General features: G+C 43.2%; 1 protein-coding gene across 2 annotated transcripts in view; it reads right to left on the bottom strand.

Annotated features, from left to right (window-relative positions):
• Positions 1-17,581, bottom strand: part of PTPRG (protein tyrosine phosphatase receptor type G) — a 525,693-nt gene extending 508,112 nt beyond the window's left edge. The window contains exon 1 of one of the 2 annotated variants that reach the window (XM_066596617.1): positions 17,135-17,581. In XM_066596617.1, coding sequence (XP_066452714.1) covers positions 17,135-17,219 — 85 coding nt within the window. In that variant the 5' untranslated portion in view covers positions 17,220-17,581. The remainder of the gene's footprint in view (positions 1-17,134) is intronic. The other variant, XM_066596618.1, reaches the window with a different exon arrangement.
• Between the last annotated feature and the right edge of the window lie 215 nt (positions 17,582-17,796).

The following is a 17,796-nucleotide window of genomic DNA, read 5'->3' as shown; positions in this document are numbered from 1 at the left end:
TGTGTGGATTTTGACTCCGATTCAGATGAGGATCCATAGCCAATATCAGCCTCTTAGTTACAACGATTACTTAACAGCAGTAAGTACAGGTGCCGCTCACTGCCTTCACAAAGGGCGCCATTCACTGTCTACACCAAGAACTGCTACTGAGCACACTTCCACATCACTTTCAAGTGAAATGGGTGAAATACCCTGTAGTTACACATCAAACCCACCATCAAAATCTGCACCAATGGCACAGACTAACAGGATTTGGTGCAGGTTATCCACAGTGGACTATCCACATCAAATTCTGGGTCCGTCTGTGCCATCCATGCAGGGTTTGATGTGGAAATACAGGAGATTTTCACCAATAGCACAGATCGACAGAATTTTGTCGACAACCCACCCCGGTTTCCAGTACATATAAACATACCCTAAAAGGGGTTGTACCAAGACCCAAAGTTAAAGGGGTTGTCCCGCGAAAGCAAGTGGGGGTATACACTTCTGTATGGCCATATTAATGCACTTTGTAATATACATCGTGCATTAAATATGAGCCATACAGAAGTTATTCACTTACCTGTTCCGTTGCTAGCGTCCTCGTCTCCATGGTGCCGTCTAATTTCAGCGTCTAATCTCCCGATTAGACGCGCTTGCGCAGTCCGGTCTTCTCCCTTCTGAATGGGGCCGCTCGTGCTGGAGAGCTGCTCCTCGTAGCTCCGCCCTGTCATGTGTGCCGATTCCAGCCAATCAGGAGGCTGGAATCGGCAATGGAACGCACAGAGCCCATGGTGCACCATGGGAGAAGACCTGCGGTCCACCGTGGGTGAAGATCCCGGCGGCCATCTTCGCAAGGTAAGTAAGAAGTCAACGGAGCGCGGGGATTCGGGTAAGCACTATGCAGTTTTTTTTTTTTTAAACCCCTGCATCGGGTTTGTCTCGCGCCGAACGGGGGGAGGGGGGGCTATTGAAAAAAAAAAAAAAACCCGTTTCGGCACGGGACAACCCCTTTAACTCCTAGCCACAGGATGTAGAATAACTTTAAGACTGGTGGGCATTTGACCACTGGGGCTCCAACCAAGAATGGGGGCATAGGAACCTGGTTCTGGAGAAAGCACAGGTCCCAGAGAAGAGTCGATCATCTATCAACCATTGGCATAGTTTGTGCATATGCCATAAATGTCTAAAATATTAAACACCCCTTTAAAGAGTAGCCAACTTTTCAGCTGCCATGTGTATACATGAGGAATAACGCTATATTTGACCATTATATCATTTGTAACCAACATTTATCACGAGTCCCCAGCACCCATTCTCAAATTTTTCAGTCTTGACTAAAGCTCCCAAGTATTGTGTGAATACACGTCCCCGCCCACCGCGTCATTCCACACTGCCGATGCGTCATGTGCTGTACTGCACATGCACACCAGCTCGAGGGACGGGAATATCCCAGCGGATCCGGAGGAGTGTATGTGTTTTTTTGGGGCGTGAAATCTCCACCACAGCCGTGGGCACGAGGCCTTAGGCTGCATAAAATCCTGAACAATCATCGTTCAGTGTAAACAGCAGCCGTTCAGTAGTGAGCGGCCGCTGTGTTAGTGAATGGAGAGGGGCAGGGGAGAGCAAGGAGTGGCATGTCCTCCAGCTCCCCAGCCCCCCATGCTGGCCACTCTGTTAGAGAGCCAGCGACACTCGCTCCCGTGCAGCAGCATGGGAGAGAGTACACACAGGGATGAGTGTTGGGAATAGTTTGCCCAACAGTCGTCCTGTGTAAGTGCAGCTTGAGCTGGTGGGTGGAAGCTAAGTGCTATGCTGGTGTAGTGGCCCATAGGGATATATCCTCCAGAATAGCCACACATTCATTGCCCTGTGAACGTCTATGTGCTCATTCTGGAGACATAGAAGGCGTCTCACGGTGGACAACCTTTGTTTAAAAAAATAAATAAAAAAAGAAATCAAGCTAAACTCACTGCTTGGCAATAGCTGTCTGCTAATTGGTAGAGGGGAGAGTGAGAGAAAAGGTCAGGGCGAGACAGGCTGTTCTGGGGGAGGAGTAGGCAGAGTGGGAGAAGATACAGGAAGAGAAGGGGAGTCGCAGTTAGGAGGAGGAAGAGAGCAAACGTGTTGTCGGAGGCAGATAAGCAGACATACCAGAGGGAGAAAGCATTGTCTGGAGAAGGACGCTAGGATTCAGCCAGCTTCTGACTCAACCCACAGCGTGGAGAAACAAGGACCTTTCCAACTAACAGCAAGTTACACTGAACCCTGCTCAAATATATTCAGGGAAAGTAAGAGGCCCATCTTTACACCAGCTTCAGTTACTACCATAAAGCCTTTAGATCAAACACGCCAAGAGATTACTAGGACTGTGGGAGTATCGTTAGGTAACCTCTAGAAACAAATAGAGCGTTGAACAAAGTGTTAAATGTATTGAACTGGATTTGTGAAGCAACATTAACTGTATGCTGCCATTGTTTAAAAGTCTGGACTTGGGTTATTGCACAACGGTTTCCAGGAAGAAAAAAAAAAAAAAAAAAAAAAAAAAGCTAGTAAACTGCATACCTCCAGTTTTCAAACTAAAGCTAACTATCAGTTATTTCGTCAATAACCTTGAGGGTCCTGCAGAGGTGCTATGGTCACGTGACAAACCACTGTTGAACTGTGTTTTACTATACTGATCCTTCTGCCACCGCGTGCAGCCGAGCCAGGCACTCCCCCACCATTGCTGGAAGAGATTGCAGAGCCACCCGTGACAACCATCCTGATAACTGGTGGTCATCTCTCTCCTCCCCCCCCCCCCCCCCACACATACCAAAGACACAAAAGAGAAGCTCCTACTCTCATCTCTCTGCAGCACACCCTCAGACGTAACAGCATCATGGGGCAATGTAGATCTGATTTCATTAACTGCAAAAGGTAGTAAACACTTAGTTGTAGCAGCATCCATTTGATTTCTTTGCTTCTGTCTCCCTGTAAAAAGGTTAAACCTCCCCCTTCATTGAGTTCTATGGGCAGCAAACAAAGACCCCCTACACACTTTCTGCTGTCTCTCTAATTAGAAAGAAGGGAGATATCTTCCGGACAGTACTTGAAAGGGTATTTTCAGTACAAAAAAAAATGGATTAGGTACATAGTCAAAGTGCAAATTGCTTCTAATAAAATAATTTGTATAGCACTCACTTATTTTGCAGCACTTTCAAGCATGAGAGAACACAGACAATATGACAATTACATGTGAAATACAATCAGTTTGAGACAAATGGGGTGGAAATAGGACACTGGGAGAACACAGGCAGTATGGGAATTACATGTGGAAATCAGTTATTAGGAAGCAAACAGGGTGAGGGCAGAAAGGTGAAGGGGTAGAGGTTGAATGCGATAAGCAGGGTGTGTGGGGAGCTATAGGGAGGGGCATGGAGACTAGGTCAGGAGGTTTAGTATGCCTTCCTTAAGAGGTGAGTTTTTAAGGCGCGTCTGAAATTTCATGCATTGGGAATTGCCTGGATGAAGTCCTGTACCCATCATGCACTGATAGCTGCTCGTTAAATTCAGTCCAACCTAAAAATCGTTGTTCAGCCTTATCAGCAGTTCTCCACGGGTAGTGCAGATAGCATTGTTACCCATAGGAGAACAAAGGAGCTGAATGGAGACAAGAGCCCTCAGGCTATTAACTGCTTTCCGCTAAGGCTTCATTTGCACACTTAATTGCTCTTAAGTAGCAGAGTAGCTACTTAAATAATTTATGCAAAATGATCGCTCAAAGATGTCACTCAAACTGTCATTTGAGCGATCGGGCCGTGTAAATGTGCCTTTAGTTGAAAAGTTCTACACCATTTCAATGCTCATGTTTACAAAAGGCACTGTAGACTGGCAGACTGAAATCTAAGCACATTCTGTCAGAAATAAACTGACAGCTCGTTCCCTAGCCCGCTTCCCCGTTGTACGGGTGCTATTATAGAGGGCCATAAAAACAGTGATGGGAGATGAGATCAGGGGACAGAGCAGCGAAAGCTACTAGACTAACAGCAGCTAGGTGGGGAAGCAGGACCAGCAGGTAATCCAAGAGCTGATTGAGGGCGTTCACAGCACTAAACCAGAAACCTGAGTTCAGTAAACCAAGTATGAGGCTTCCTAAATACTCAAGACAGAAAACTAAACAAAAATAAATGAAAAATGATTATAACACACACACACACACACACACACACACACACACACACACACACAACACACACACCTCTGCAGGAAACAATACTTCGTAAGACGTGTATTGATTTTTCATTCAAGGATTCCATAGCCTTTACATTTCCCAGCAAGCATCTCCCTCCCTACACGACAGATATAGTGACCAAGAATCTGGTTCCCATTTCTTTCTTTGCTCACATTATAATGAAAGTTCCCCCCCACCCTTCCTTGCCTAACCACCCACCCATGTGTGGGAAGCACTATTTTTCAGCTGCAAGCAGTCAAGCATCTGGAGCCTCCAGCCATCACTTTACTGAGACTAGTGTAATGTAGTAAACTGGAAGTCACCTGGGGATGTAGTAGTTGGTGGCCAGGCGGTCAGCCCAGATGTTGTGCAGGATAGTAAGAAAGCTGGAGGATTCGAAAGAAAACCGAGACAATCTGCATCAGAGGAATAACTTACTGGTCTGTTATCAGGAGTAAGGCATTCAAGGAAGACTTACAATTGTGTTCATTATCCTGTAACATTCTGCCCCAAGCAACATAAAGAGCATCTCGTTCCTTGCAAACACCAGAGGACACACCAAGATATTCTTAGCTTCTGAAACGTTCCAAAAACAGCTGCCTGAACAGCACAGAACAACGACTGGTGGCGGAGAGCGACATGTGTAGTCCGGTGCCAATGACAATCTTAAGATTCTAACAGCCTAAAGACTTAAAGGAGCTCTAAAAAGCTGAAAGATTACATGCAGCAGATACATTTCTGGAGTCTGACAGTAATACCATTGATGAACACTGCACAGCCTGGGTGATAACAGGGAACAATAGATTCTATTCAAATGCACAACCAACAGATAGAGAGCAGATCTAAGGATTTGCATCCCTCAAGGAATACGTGTAAAATTCCGGTAAGATAGGAACAGTTTAACAATCATGACGGGTGACAGGCTCTTTATATGAGGTTTAATTTCGTAGGATCAGTTGTCCCTCATGTTATCAGCCCATTACAGAGTTCTGTAGTCAAAAAAAAGTTTTAGAGTTGGATTAAAAATAAAAATGAGAATAAGAATGTCAGATTACTAAATGCAAGTGGATAATGTAATACAAAAAAAAAAAAAGAAAAATTTTTTACAGATTTTCGCATAAGGATTTGAAATTTGCTTAATTAGGATTTAAGGCTGTACAGTTCCGATGTTGGAAGACGTCCATCAGGGTTCTCTTACTGTATTTTCCCAGCCTCTCTGTTATCAGAGCCTATCCAACATGTCACCTCATGCAATATTGGCTTTAGCCAGCAGAGAGCGCCATTGTATAATGGCAGAAAAAGAGTAAGCCCCCTAGGAAATCCAGGATACAAACTGGATTGGAAAGGGTTAAAATTAATGTGTTCATTTTTATATTTTTACATCAGTCAAGCTCCTAATTAAATGCAAAGACAAAGTTAAAGTAACCCTTCTGTCCCAGAGACAAAATATATGTTTGTTTATGGACTTCGGAGCGATGGAGGGGTGCAGTTATATTACCTGGAGCCCAAAACTGTTGCCGTACTGCCAGTTCCTGAGGTCTCTACGCGGTTTTCCCAAGATGGCCACAGCCCTCCTTCCTGTCACTACCAGATGACCACAAACACCAAATATTGCTTTTAGATTGGCCAGTGCTGCTGTGTAAGCAAGGTGTAGTTCTTAGTCTATCGATGCACAACCAATGTAGTTCTTTGAGTAGTCAAAGACATGCCACCTCCATCATTGAAGACTGCAGAAGAGCCCGAGGAGTTGGCAAATCCACGGCAGTAGAGCCACAGAAGATGGCACCAGGTAATATAGCTGCCCCTCCAGTCCAGGGACAAAGTTTTGTCCTGGGACGAGTAGGACATTTTAAAATGCATAACTAACAATTGTATCTGCCTGCAGTCACCACTTGGGAGAGCTCTAGAGCCCAGTGCATACTGTATATACATTGATGTTAAAATTGCACATAAGCTCCATCTAGTGGTAGCTGCCAGCAAAAATTTGAGTTGTGTTTTAAAAAAAGGTTATCCAGTTAGGTCCTTTTTACAAGAAAAGTCATTTGCAGATAATGGAGTACACTTGTGCAGACAGTTTATAAATGTAGAAACGAAAAAAAAAAAAACCCTTTAAATTTTGTATGCCCGATCAGTTGTTCACATTCACTGTACCAATAAACAACTGAATGATTGCCGTTTACTTGTGGACGAGTGATGATTTTTATGCTTGCATAAAATGAATGATTTTTCATTCGCTTCTCAATCGTTAGCCATTTTTACACTGGATGATAATCATTCAAGTTTGCACGAGCCATCAATTTTTTTTTTGAACAACCACTGCTTCATGTAAGAGGATCCTTACTAATTACAGCCAAATGGGTTAAAACAGTAAAACAATAGTACTTACCCTCCTCAGCCCCAACGATTCAGCACTGTAGAACCGCAATTCCCTTAGTCTCTACCGACAGTGGAAGTCAGGTGACCACTGGTTACCAATCACTGCCCCTTCTTCTGGTTTACATCCTGGGGCACCATAATGCCAGGAGTTCCGAGCAGTGATGCTGCGGCCTCTGATAGAAGTCGGGAGACCACTTTCAGCCTGTTGTCAGAGACCAAGGGAATCGCAGTACTGCAATGCTGGATCACCAGGGCAGAGATAGGCGAGTACCCATTTGTTTTATGGTTTTCTCAAATTCTGCTATAAGGCAAAAAGTTAATTTGTAACCGGACAAGTTGTAAAATAGGGAAAAAAAGGAAAGGAAGAGTCACTCCAAATCCAGAGCAACTGCAGCCATTGGTCATGGGCCATATGCACACATACTCGCTTCAGTCAGCGAATGCTCATAGGACCAGTTAGCCAATGAAAGACATGTGCACACACACACACACACACACACACACACACACACACACACACACACACACACACACTTTTGCTTTAACGTCCTTCCATAAGAAAAATACTTGCAGTTGCAGTACAGTCACGGACACAGTACTTAACCAGTTCCAAGGCATTTCATTAGTCATTCTATAATGTAAGTAGATAGATCTTTCTTGCAGCTGTCCCGTGTGAGCATGTGAAGGACCACAACACCCCAATGAATGATTCATACGTGGATAGATTTCAGAATGTGTCAATTATAGTAGTGGGAGAAATAAATATTATAGCCAGGTCATCTAGGCTTCTAACCAAAAAAAGAATTCTACACATGTTGCACTTGTGGTATACTGTTCCCAGTCATCAGACATTTTTAGGAGGACTATAAAGTTCAATGAGACTAAGAAGTTTAAAAAAAGTGAATACAATTTCTGCCCAACAGTAACCGCTTTATCTCCAGATAGATACTTATAAGCTGCAGCAATCACTCACACATCCTATTTTATTGCACTTTTACACTATTTGTAACCTACTTTTAGACCTAAGAACTAAGTTTATTTGCTAAAAGTAGGTGACCTGGGAATGTAAGTGTTTTACTTACGTCTCCTGGGGTGAGCACCAGAAGCCGTGGCTGCAATGCAGTAAGCGGAACCCTTCAGCCATGATGCTGGGGGGGAGGGAAAGTCTAACACATCCCCGGGCTTTACAGGTCACCTACTTTCACGTCACAAGCTTAGCTCATAGGGCTAATAGTAGGTGAGAGATTCCCCTTTAGATTTACCACTTTAAGCTACAGACAGCATGAACCCAAGACAGGGATACCCACAGTCTGCATGGATTTTTTTTTTTAATTGCGAAATGCTGCGCTTCAAAATAAGACACCCTTTGAAGTTTGAATTTAAGCGCACTGTGCCCTCTCCCTTTTGTTTATAGGCAGAAAGCAGTCAGGTCATAGTTTAGGCAGTATGCACCTCATGCAGAATGAATAAGTATTGCAGTGTATTACGTTGGCCTATGAGACCCTGCCCAAGCTGCATAGACCACCGTAGATTGCAGACCCTTATGGCACCTGGAGGCTTGACAGTGGCCCATACACCCATTGGCACCTTGCAATCACATCACAAGGCTTTAAGGGGTGACAGAGGGAGCCCCCTTCCTCTGTCAGCTTTATACATAACATGTCACATTGGGTTCAGAGGATTCTCTACTCCCAGCCATTAGGAATTGGAGCTCAGCTATCAAAAAGCTGAGCCCCTACCCACCTAAATCCGAAGCACTGAAAAAAAAAAAAGCCCCATAGCGAGTGCCATAAAAAGGTTTACTGGCTATCACTAAAGGGTTTTGATGAAAATGTGACTACTTACACCCATTTCCATGACGGAATTATGCTGATCTAGACCCTATGATCTCAAAGTGTGATATGACTATCCCATGGGTACATGCCATGTATGCACATGGCACTCTGTGCAGCACAGTGGGCAGGCATAGTCTTGGTTACTTTGATACAGTTTTAGTATGAGGTACTTGGCTTAGAAACATTAGGCCCTTGAAAAAAGGATTTTGACACCCTGGATATAAAGGTATCCATTTTTGTGTAATATCACACACAACCTCATTAGGAAGTCACTACACAGCAAGGCAGATTTCTATCACTTCATTATGCAGAATCACAGGGCGAATCTACCTGGCTGGCCTAAGTATTAATCTGGGAAGAGAAAGTAATAACGCGTCAGCCCGGGGACGGCTCGAGACCAGAGGCGGCTCTTGTTTTGCAATTTCACACAAGTAGCTGATTTTTTTTGTTTCCATGTCTCCAACAATAATAAGTTACTGCTCTCTCTAAGCCAGCAAATATACACAGCATGCAAAGCGGCTGCAGAAGCGATTACACCCACATAGCTTTTTCACAAAATAGGAATTTTTTAGCATTTTGAAGATATAAAAATGTGTTTTCCCCACCACCAAGGTAATTTTAGTGCTGTATTAAGTAGGTTTTTTTCCCACCCCTTCACATTTCCAATGAAATTAAATGACGTCTTCACCTCCCCCCTCCCCTCTGCAGTCACTTAAGGAGCCTTTGCATTTAAATCACCAAGAAATCACATTACAGCACTGCTACTATTTCTATCAGACTCCTCACTGTGATTTATGAAGCGCGGCAATCTCCAGTGACAGGTTTTCTCCTCAACACATTGGCCCAGCTATAGGTAGAGGTCAGAACCCCATAGTTGCTTCCCAGATAACATGCGGTCTTACCTGCTATTATTGTGACATACTCAGATTTTATATTCTGATGTAATATTTAGTTGGAGATGTACTAAAGAGGGAGATTTTCAAGGGGCAGAGGGGTGGTAATATGGGTGAGGAATGAACTGGAAGTGCCTTTCTGATCCATGAAGAACTACAAATCTCAGAGTACTCATTTTAAAAAGATCACTCAATGGTTATAAGTGCAGCATATTGGTTATGTAATAACAGCGGATATGTAGTATCCGCACTTCACTAAGGGCTCCTGCACACAGGCAGATTTGATTTGTGGATTCCGCGGCAAACACTGCCCATAGCCTCCTATGGAGAACTGCTGCTTCCTGCACATGAGCAGAAATTTCCACTCATGGCAGGAAAATTGCAGCATGCTCCATTCTGCGTGGATTTCCATCTGGATGACTTTCATTGAAGTCAATGGAAGCAGCCTGTCCCACGGCCCTTCTGCAGTGAGCACTGCAGAAGGGTCGCGTCATCGCCTAGTGCCGGTACGGCATAATCTGTGCTGCGCATGTGCACCAGCACAAGGTTGGATCCTGCTGCGGGATCCCGTATACTGGATCTGACCCGGTCGTGTGCAGGAGGTCTGAAGTTAAAATGTGATATTTTAGAATATGCAAGGTCAAAAATAAATAAAAAACAAAAACACGACAAGCACCTAGAAGAAGTTGTCGTTTGGCTGAAAAACTCAGCATGCAGTTACATCTCAGTCAGATATACAAATGATTAGAGTTGTGGTGTGATTAGATGAACGTCTTACCACCTGAGGCACTAAAAGTGGTTTTCTCCCCACCCCACGGCCTAGAAAAAGGCTCTGAGGCTCCTTGTGTACAGTGACCTCTTCCTCCGCTTGTGTAGAGCTTGTTGACCACTCGACGCCTCTCCGATGCAATTCAAGAGATGTCACCAGAGTCTGAGAGGGGCGCATTATGGGAATGCGAGAAGCTGGATGGTAGTATCGATGAGTTGTCACCACCTGGGCCGTTCTGACCAGACTGTTAGGAGGAGTTGGGACCAGTGGATGTGTGAGGGCACACAGGTGACTGGGCTCAGGATCAGAGACAACTGTTTAATTGTCTGTCATCCAGAGGCAGGTGGCGCCAACGTTACACCCCTGTGTCTGTCAGTCGCCCCTAGTAGTGGTACAAGCGACAATGACAGCTGAATGTCATGTTCAGGACATCCTCCAGGGCTTCCAGCAATATAATGCTCGGCCGAACACATAAGGGTTCATAGGAATGCCTCCACAACATTGTCACACTTCTGTGGCTGCCCGGTCACCAGATTTAATCGCCAATACAACATGTATGGGACACCAACTTCGACAGCCTATGGGTTTGCACAATCTAGAGGCTCAATTACAACAAATGTGGACTGCTATACGGTACCTGTATGCCTCCATGCCCACCCATATCACATCTTGCATCTAAGCTGAAGGTGGTACAACAGCGTACTAGAGCCTTCATGCCCACCTGTATCACATCTTTGTATCCAAGCTGGAGGTGGTACAACAAGGTACTAGAACTTCCCTTCCAAAGGGGTCAGTTTTCCCACAATAAATCCTCCTTTTGCACTAATGCTATAATCACTTACATCAACATTACAATCGAACAGAGAAAGTTTCCTGCCATCCCGACAACTTCTAGGGGAGGGATTATTTTTGACAATGAAGAAATAAAAAGTGTGCCTTCTTAAAAGTTATATTTCAAGGAGCAAGAAGGGAAATGGGGGGATGGGTGGGGGGTAAGAAACACACTAGTTGCAATGTTCCATTTTTACTATTGCTACATGCAATTTTCACAGAGGTGAAAAATTGCAAGTGCTGCAATTCTTTTTACCTAATGCAGAATGCATTGTACTTAGGGGGATTCAGGGTGGGGGAGAGAAAGAACGAAAATAAAAAGATTGCAACATGTTAGATGTAGATCAATGGAAAAAACATGAGCCCTAACAGACCTTTACTCACTCTTGCTGCATCATTTATACCATTACGTGTTTTCAAGAACACAGCATGCTGTAGCTTCCCCCCCCCCCCCACAAAACCAAAAGACACACCAGAAAAATATAAACCATGTCTGAAGGAAGCCTTCAAGGAGCTGTGAGATCAGACTAACCACTAAGGACAATCGTGACTACCTTTGGATTCAATGCCGTAGACGACTCATCGCAACGCTGTACAGAAAACCAGAAAATTAGGATTGTGGCCAGTGGACCAAGGTGACGGTCTATAATGGCAAGTATATTTCTAATACATCCCTTCAAACAAATGTGAGCACTATAAAGTGCGTTTGTAGCATTCACTTCAATTTCTGAAAACTCCATTAATATTGAGCATTACAGTACAATTCCGTAGACACCCTCAAGTGTTTGGAAGTAGTATAGCAGGGGTAGACAATACTATAGTAGACACATACCACTCCAGAAACCAAAATTTTTGGTATCAGTAGCCAGATAAGGCTTTCCGTGGACATCAATTTGGGGGAAGTCAAAAAGTGAATCTGATTACTAAACATAATTGTTGCACTTGTCAAGATTTTGTATGCATTTCTCTATATAGGAGAACAAAACACACATACTAGGATTTTCCTACAGAAACGGCTTCCTTTACCCCCAGTAGTCTGCACTGCATGCTATGGAAAGTATTGGAGTCAAATTGTTTTATTACTAAAAAAAGATTGCTCATTAATGTCAGTCAAGCAAAAAGAAAGAAAAAAAATAAAAAAATAAGTGTAATTAGACTACAGATTTGAGGTTGTAGCTGAAATCTTAGTTTTCCATTTTATCTAATATTTACAGCCCATAATAGAAACATACAAATATAAAAGAAATGTAGGTCATAGCTGTGGTGTTGTTTCCAGCCCTGGTCACGATTCCTGTAGCTACTGGTAGTAGCAAAGCAGCCAGATTATACAACCCTACTATACTGGAAATTCTAGGGGCTGAAGTTAACCCCATTAATCTCCAGGACTCACAAAAGTGTTTCGGAGATCTGGAGGAGATTAATGGAATCCTCATACTAGAGAATCTTTACTGCCCAACACAACTAAGGCTGTTGCAGTATGTGAGAATGACAAGAGATTGTATGTATGCATACATTACATACATACACTTTTGGGCACAGTGGTGCCTTCATCGGGGTGGTTAACAAATCAAGCACTGAGAAAAATAGCAAACATTTAAATGATGTTATATCAATATACATAGGAAGATACAGAATTAAGATAAGCCAGAGCAATAGGAAGGTTTGTGTATCGAGGGAAGGGTAAAAGGTGATGACTGAAGAGTTCACAGATCTGGATGGTGGGGTGAAGTGTCCATGTAATCTCACAAATCTAGGTGTTAGATTGAGCCATTCTGTCAGTGACTGGAAAGTTCTTATGTCACATATCTCAGCTTCTAGGAGTGTAAAACCTATAGAAGTAAATGCATTCTGCAATGAAGTCAGATCAACAGCTCTTAAACCCTACAGAATGTCAGGATGTCTTCTACAGAACCCAGTTTCTTTGTACAGGAGGGGACAAAAACTTTCTATTGTTCCAAGTTAAGCAGTTAATCAGTAACATAGGGCTGGTGGCTTAACTAGTTCTACAGCACCAAAAGAAGTTCTACTTAAAATGTGTGTCAAGCAATGACATTCAAGTTAGGAGACATCACACACTACTGGTCTTCAACCTGTAACATCTCCAGGTGTTGCTGAAACCGCAACTTGTAATTGTGTAATAGTTATAGAGAGCTAGAGACTGGCAACCATTGTCAGAGGTCATTCCCAGCAGGACTATAACAAAATATAATGGGTTTGAGAAACCAGCAGAACCTTAAGTTACTGAAGTCAAGCAATGGTCCTGTCAACTACACTGAATAATTAAACAGATCTTTATAGGCAGCGAGAAATACCAAGTACACAATCTCCCTGGAGTCCAAGTCACCGAACAGTTTTAAGATTTTCTTCAATATTTCAAATTCAAGTTAAGTACACCAAGAATATCTCTGGAGCTCATTCAATGACTAATGCTCCCAGTCAAGATCAATAGGAATTACATTATTCACAGCTTTCCGATGATGCAGAGTATTTGGATATGGTACAAATATTTCCGGATATATTTGCACTTAAATAAATCAAGGAAGCAATACTAAACAGATTTTATGAATGAATTTCCAGCACCGCTAATAACAAAACTACAAGTACAGTCAAAGATGTACTTTTTTTTTGCAAGCCATGCAAGATCTAGACCCTAAGGAGTCTAATCAGATGTGTTGTCAAGCCATGGTATATAGGATATTATAGAGCATTCTTACTTAGAGAGGATGTCGGAGCATTTCCTGACTTTAATGCAGTTGGAATAAGTCCTTAAATCATTGCCATGAAGAGACTTCAGAAGGTTCTTGATCTACTAGCCAAGAACCAAAAAAATGGGTCCTTTTTAAAGGGATTGATTACCAATTCATTATCCCCAGTCTTTGGGCTTTGATCAAAATAGGAAAGTAGGTCCTACTAGAAAGGAAAAGTAAACTAGATGCCAGTTACTTCTCATGGACATGTTATCAGATGTCACTTATGACTTCTGCCGAGATTTAGATCACCTTCGGCACACACCTGTTGTCAGGCGCACAACTTTAGGGTTTACCTCAGGTTATCTGCTGGTAGTTATGACATTTCACAATTTGTCCTGCCAAAACCCTTGTAGATTACAGAGAACATTGGTCAATTCTAGACATGACATACCTGCTGGTCATGGAACAGCAACATCTTGTAATGCAGATATGGATAAGAGAGTACTCCTTAGTAGATACAACTATCCCTGAAGTGAAAACATATGACCTTGATGGCACTGGACGCGTGTAAACCTGACAGAATTATGAATTTTCTTTTACCAATCCTTTGTGGAGGTGTGTAAAACATAAAATGCAAAAAAGTCAGGTTTAAATCTGTCCTTTTGAAGATCACATTAAGCCTGCATCTCTCCTTGTTCTCCCTCAAGGGCTCCCGAAGAGACCCTCCTAGATGTAATTACTGTACGATATCAGAGCCACCGAAGAGCATATCACTCAACGGGCTGGAATTGAGAATCAATCAATAGAAAGATAAATGTTTCTGCTCTTAGAGTGACCACCCCGTTTCGATGTACATCATCTCACTCCAGAGAACACTTGAATGACAAGATACAAGTGTTCTGATCTGGCTTTGAAAATCTTTATACAGGCAGACATCCAATATTAACTCTATGGATCGGTCTAAGAGAGGTCAGGGGTAGAACGCATCTCAAGTAGTCAAAGACAGAATACTGTGCAATAGTTGTAAGCAGGTGTGGGAAAAAAAAAAAAAAAGAAAAAAAAATAGAAGGTGCCTGATTGACTCAGACTTTTTTTTTCCTGCAGGACAACCACCCTAAACATCTAGCCAATGTCATTAACCATCTTCAGCGTTGGAAGTGGTGATATAGCCCAGATCTCAACATCACCCAGTCTGTCTGGGATCACATGAAGAGACAGAAGGATTTGAGCAAGGCTATGTCCACAGAAGATCAGTGCTTAGTTCTCCAAGATATTTGGAACAACCTCCCTGAAGAGTGCCATCAAAAAAACTCTATACAAGTCTACCTAGAAGACCTGATGCGGTTTTAAAGGCAAAGGGTAGCCTCACCAAATAGTAGTGCGACTTACATTTTTATTTTGTGGATCGACAAGAACAAGACAGACATTTATTTTTGAGAGAAGTCTTAATTTGCGCCACACCTGTCATACTTTTGCATAGAACTATACTCTGGGAGAACTCATTAGGAACACTATAAATGTCATACAAACAAGACTATACAGAGAACAGAATCTCAGAGTCAACTCACGGACATTTGAATTAAGGAGGACGCTTTGCACTATGGGACTTTACAAGAGCAGGGATCAATACAAGGACAACTCACAGTGACCCTGAATACAAATCCATTCACGGGTCATGAATTTACTATAAAAAGGATTTTCATTTCATCATAAACACAAGCAAAAGGAGGGGAGGAATCAATGGCAATTTTGGGTCAGATGTCAAGACACAACCTATAATAAACACCACACTGATCTAAAAGACTCACCAATATACATGCATGTAAACTACAATGCACAACTATATACACACACACACACAAAACAGCATACAAAAGACATACACCACACTGGGTATTAGTATTAATAGCAATGCTTCTAATATAAGTTTTTTTGTATGTCTTTTACCAGTAGTGTTACAGCATCATAGAGGAAAAAAAAGTGTTTTAACAATCACAGCTATAAAGAATAGCTCAGCAGCGCCCCTCTGGTAGCAAATAGTCATTACACACACAAAAAGTCACCGATGCTTAGTGACCTCCAGTTGCTAAAATATTGCATTCATGGAGCATTTTAAGGTCTCTTATAGGATAGGAACCCTATAGCCTCATTTACCATTAGTAAGTAAAGCAGAAGCATGGCCAGGTCACATCCAGCCACAGTCTATGATGCAGAATTAAAGGATCCACAGCTGGCATCTCTATAGCTTATATATTTGTACTGCTAGATGATGGTTCAATGCCAAGTAGACAATGGCAGGAAGTCTACACCTTATCCAGTCTATAAAACATACCAATGGGGGGCAAATACTTAAGAATGTACGAGTTTTAACTCTTAAGATGTCAGGTGAATAGAAGCAGTCATCAAATTCTTGGGTCTTTGCATTTAGGAACTTTACAGTGAAGGGGGGCAGATAGAAAAGTGTTAATGAGTTTGGTGGGCAGAAGGAATATAAAATACAATTGTGCCTTATAGCATATCATCTGTACTCCCAGACTGTGTGTATCCCACTATGTACTTCTATGGTATTGCTTTGATTAGGAAAGCACTGCACCAAAAAGCAGCCACATAGCGGATTCCTGATTCTTCCATGCAAAAAGGGGGAGGAAGGAGAAAGGGAAGGAGAGAGAGGGAAAGAAGAAGGGGGGGGGGGGGGGGGTAGACAAAAATCCTACAAGGGATCTGTTCAGTATTTCCTGCATAGCAGAGCTGGAGCATGGCTCCTGGAAGTCACCTCTAAGGCACTTTCAGCACAAAGAGAGAGAGAGGAGATTTAGCTGCAACAAATGCACATCTCAGCCACACAATACTGGCACTGTTGTAGGCTGCCAGTTATAGACTGGGCAGACAGTGCAAGCAGCAATAGAAGGGGCATTAAATGGGAACTTTAGTATAATGCGAGAGGATGGAGCTTTTATAAAAGCAAACAAGTCCTATAGAGATGGGAGAGCAATAGATTTACATGAATGTCCCATATTAAAAGGATGCTGGAATGGAGGCATATCAATTGGTACCGGATATCTGACAAATGAGATGCAACCCCAATTGTTAGGAGTGCAATATATTGGAGCTGGGGGATGTTAGTATCACACCAAAGGGGAGATTTCATAGTGTGGAATACAATATATAAATATTTATTTACATCTGTCGTGTTTGGAGTAACAAGAAGATACATTTAGTTACAATGTCACATCAGTGGATACTGTAGCAAAATAAAAGACAGGAACATAAAAAGAGAGGGTTTTGTAGAACTAGGGATAACAGGGGGATTGAAACCAGGAGGGGGAGGAAGAAATATATATGATATAATATATCGGAGTGCAATGGGAAATATAGAGTGGGCACTGCAAAAAAATAAGAAGGCATTAGAATGAGGGCATAGGGGGAGCAAAAGGTGCCAAGGGGGCCCAGGGAAAGGGGTGCAAAGGGCAGCACATACGACTGCATGGCGCCAGAAGTGTACAACCCAGATGCAGGGCTTCCCCTATAGCCATAAGCTGAGCACTTACCGGGGTAACACAGGACATAGTGCAGCACAGACGTGGAGATTTTCAGGAACAAGATCCACCAGCACGGCTGCAGTAGTCTCCGCATGACAACATGCACATTGAGAACAGAGGCAACTTGTTGACTGATTCCCCTCCAACCAAAAAAGTAGTAGGGGGGCAGGGGGCTCTGGATCCGGGTGTCTGATTATTAGGAGGGCTCTGGGAAGTTGGAGAGCCGGGGAGAGCTCTGGATCTCATGCATGCAGCTAATCTCCAGCAAGTCCCAAGCTTTGGGGGTCTCCTCTTAGTGCAGGATCCTGTAGGGGAGGGGGGATCTCTATTATTCCAGGCTCCTGGGGGTCTTTAGTCCAGGCTGGGATCCGCTCCTCCTGGCTGATCACACCGGGTCTGGCTGCTTTCCATTCTCCCATACAGGAAGTAACATGTGAGCTGCTCCAGCCGGAGACTTTAAAGCTCAGAGGGAGAGGGAGTCGGCGGCGCGCACCGGCGCTGGGCGTCTAGCACAAGCGCGCCGCCGACACTCTTAAAGGCGCCGCACCCGACAATAATTTCCTCTTCTCTCAGCAAGGAGCAGAAGAAATCCAATGATGTTTCTTTCTTCATTCTAAAGCTTTTTTTTTTAAACATTTAGCATCTGTCATTCAGCCCCTAGATCTAGGGGT

This window comes from Eleutherodactylus coqui, chromosome 3, assembly GCF_035609145.1.
Source record: "Eleutherodactylus coqui strain aEleCoq1 chromosome 3, aEleCoq1.hap1, whole genome shotgun sequence".
Classification (NCBI taxonomy): domain Eukaryota; kingdom Metazoa; phylum Chordata; class Amphibia; order Anura; family Eleutherodactylidae; genus Eleutherodactylus; species Eleutherodactylus coqui.
Note: the sequence above shows the minus strand (reverse complement) of the source record. Positions and strands in the feature narration are given on the sequence as shown.